The 3,275-nt window shown below is 43.7% G+C and overlaps 1 protein-coding gene across 1 annotated transcript; it reads left to right on the forward strand.

Moving 5' to 3' along the window:
* Positions 1-24: 24 nt before the first annotated feature.
* Positions 25-3,012, forward strand: LOC123256465 (tryptase-like; the record flags this gene model as incomplete). Its single annotated transcript, XM_044685075.1, has 4 exons — positions 25-30; positions 197-257; positions 2,097-2,259; positions 2,747-3,012. Coding segments are annotated over exons 1-4 (493 nt in total), but the record flags the coding sequence as incomplete, so codon positions are not given.
* Between the last annotated feature and the right edge of the window lie 263 nt (positions 3,013-3,275).

The raw sequence follows: 3,275 nt of genomic DNA on the forward strand, positions 1-3,275 counted from the left end.
GGGATGACAGAGCTGGAGAACCTGATCATGGTAAAGCTCCTACCTCCACCTTAGACCTTGGCAGCCAGGTGCTGGGGCCCCAAGCCTTAGTCCTCCATAGTAGAGATGTTTGCCTGAAGATGTCCCCTCTCTCCTCATCCCTGGTCCCCTGGCTTCTAGTCTACTGACTTCAGTCTCCTCTTCTCTCTCCCTCTAGATGTTTTGCCTGCTGTTCCTGACTCTTCCCCTCCTGGGGAACTCAGTCCCTGTGGCTCAAGGTGAGTTATGACCCCTTCCAGCCCTTTCCTGCACTCTGGGGTTCTTCTCTCTAGTATATAGCCCTGTGGGGCTCCCAATGGGAATGTCCCCTGGTAGTCAGGGGAGAATTGTCCAACGCTTCCCTGGGCTGTCCCTGGCATAGACAGAGGTTGTTCTTGGTGGGTAAGAAATCTCTCTATTTGGGTGACAGCCTAGTATAATAAGAATGGTGATCTTCTCTTCTAGAAAGATGGTGATCATGGGGAAGATATGGCCTATAGCACCTATGAGAGGGTTGTTATCAGGCAATGTGGTAGTATTTGTTGTTTTTCAGGTGTGTCAGACTCTTTGTGATCCCATTTGAGATTTTCTCAACAAAAATATTGGAGTAGTTTGCTATTCTTCTCTAGCTCATTTTACAGATTAGGAAGAGAGTCAAACAAGGTGAAGTGACTTGCCAAGGGTCACCTAGCTTGTAAGTAAGTGTCTGAGTTGAAATTTGAACTTATATGTATGAATGTTCATGATTTCAGACCCGGTACTCTATTCACTTTACCCACCATGAGGTGATATACTTCATAAGTAATATACTTTGATCCAGAAAGTGAAAATGAGACTCTCTATATGTACAGGTACATACAATGCATATACATTTTTGTAGATCTTTAAGGATTCTTGAAATTTCAGCCATTATGAATATCATTGCTTTTGTCACATTCTTATCATCTCTTTTTGATGATATTCATATACAAGCCTGTATCCTGTTGCTTCCTGGAAGTATGACTGGATGATTTACTGCCCATCTCCGTTTTCTCATCTATAAAATGGGAATAATGATAGTACTTAGCTCACAAGGCTATTGTGAAGATAAAATGAGATAATATGTGTACAGTGTTTTGTTCACTTTCAGTAAATGGATGTTAGCTGGGTGGTTCAGTGGATTGAGAGTCAGGTCTAGAAGTCCTAGATTCAAATCTGACTTCAGGTAATTCCTAGCTGTGTGACCCTGTGCAAGTCACTTAACCCCCATTGTTTAGCTCTTACCACTCTTTGGCTTTGTACCTAATACACAGTATTTATTCCAAGATGGAAGGTAGGATTTAATAAAAACCTTCAAATAACTGTATACATGCAATCTAATATTAATTATGATTATTATTATGTTTAATATTCTGGGCTCTATTGTGACATGGATAAAATGATTTTTGTATTTGAATGAGAGTAATGGTATATAAGTTAACCTTCTGTAGACTGGTGAAAAGTAGGTTAGTGATAATACCAGCAGACAGGATATGAAGGCAGGAATTTAAATTCTTCCGAGGATGGCACAATTCATGTATAGTTTATTGTGTTTTTACAGGGTTTTAATTTTTTTTTTCCTGGTAGGTCTCTGTATTTAGAAGACTTCATTCCTCATGGTTTGGAGATTATAAGAAAATATTTGCATGTTTTATCTATGCACAACATTATTATTCTGATGTTGATGATGATTATGGTGAGAGCCGTGGCTTTATGGTTAGAGAGTTGGCCCCAGGGCCAGGAAGACCTAGCCTCAAGTCTTGTCTCAGCCACATATTGGTTGAATAGCTCTGGACAAGTCACTCAACCACTCAGATATGTAGGCAACTCTATTGCAGAGAAGATGCTGAGTTGCTTTGGGAGAGAATTTCTTATACAAAAGACATCATTAGCCTTGTTCCTGTGATCAGTACTGTTATAAGAAGGGTGATCTTTCAGTTGAGAACCAGACCATGGCGAAGAAACTTGGGGACTGGAAATGGTTACCGAAGGTCTGCAAGGTCTGCATGCCTAGCGTCATAGGTGGATGCCTTTTTGCAGTCACCTGCTTCTCTATCCAGACAGGGACCAGGTTGGCATTGTTGGAGGTAAAGAGACCAAAGTTGGGGAGTTTCCATGGCAAGTCAGTCTGAGAGAATATGAGAGATCCTACTGGAAGCACATCTGTGGTGGTTCCCTCATCAGACCCCAGTGGGTCTTGACTGCTGCCCACTGCGTTGAGACGTGAGTCCCCATCTCTCCTCAGCTGGTGGGCATGAATGATCCGTAAGGGTGGGGCATGTGGAAGTGGGCAGAAGCCTGAGACTGGAAGCAAGTCTTGAGCCTGTACTGTCACTAATTTGTGATTTGGTCAGACCAGGTGCTTTCCTTTGTGGCTTTTGGATTTCTCTTCTACAAAATGAGATCATAGTCCTTGCCTTGCCTTTTTCACTTGGCTAGTGAATGCCCAAACTTATCTTGGGCATAAGGAACCACAAAGATTAATGACACGATTACTATTATTAAGTGGGAAGTCCAAGAGAAAGAGGCATTAAGTGGGAGAATTTTCATCGCATTGTGGTTATGGGTGAATCTGGGAGGCCCAGGGCAGATGCATCCCCAGATCCGGGGCGGTGAGATGTGGAGGCCTGAGGAAATTCTATTTAGCAGAGCATCCCAAGACTTCCTAGACTCAGCTGCCTCCAAAGAACACTACTTCCATCTTTCTCAGATCACAACAGGAGCCCTCAGATTATAGGATAAACCTGAGAGAGCAGCATCTGTTCTATGAGGACAAGCTTCTGGGAGTGGACAAGATCATTGTCCATCCAAACTACGTTGATACAAGTCATGGTGCAGATATTGCCCTGCTGAAGCTGAAAACCCCAGTGCGGAGATCCAAATATGTTGACTTCATTGACCTTCCTCCTGCCTCACAGAACTTCACCGCAGACATGGAGTGCTGGGTGACTGGTTGGGGGAATATCCAATCAGGAGGTGAGCAATGGGCACTGCATCCTGTGGGCCTCTTGGATTTCCCCAGGGACAGGAAGGCTTCAGGAGCAGAGCTGGGAATTCCACAGTTTGGGAAGAGGAAGTAGAAAATCAAAAGGCAGACCATTTACCTGCTTTCTTTACCTACACATTTCTTTTTCTTTTCGAAGTTCTTGGTCCTTGGTCTCACGTGGCTGTGATATCTTGAATCAATGTTCTATCCCAGCCCCCTCTGACTGGGTGCTCAGCCTGCCTGGCAGAGACAC

Source organism: Gracilinanus agilis, unplaced genomic scaffold, assembly GCF_016433145.1.
Source record: "Gracilinanus agilis isolate LMUSP501 unplaced genomic scaffold, AgileGrace unplaced_scaffold59320, whole genome shotgun sequence".
In the NCBI taxonomy this organism is placed as follows: domain Eukaryota; kingdom Metazoa; phylum Chordata; class Mammalia; order Didelphimorphia; family Didelphidae; genus Gracilinanus; species Gracilinanus agilis.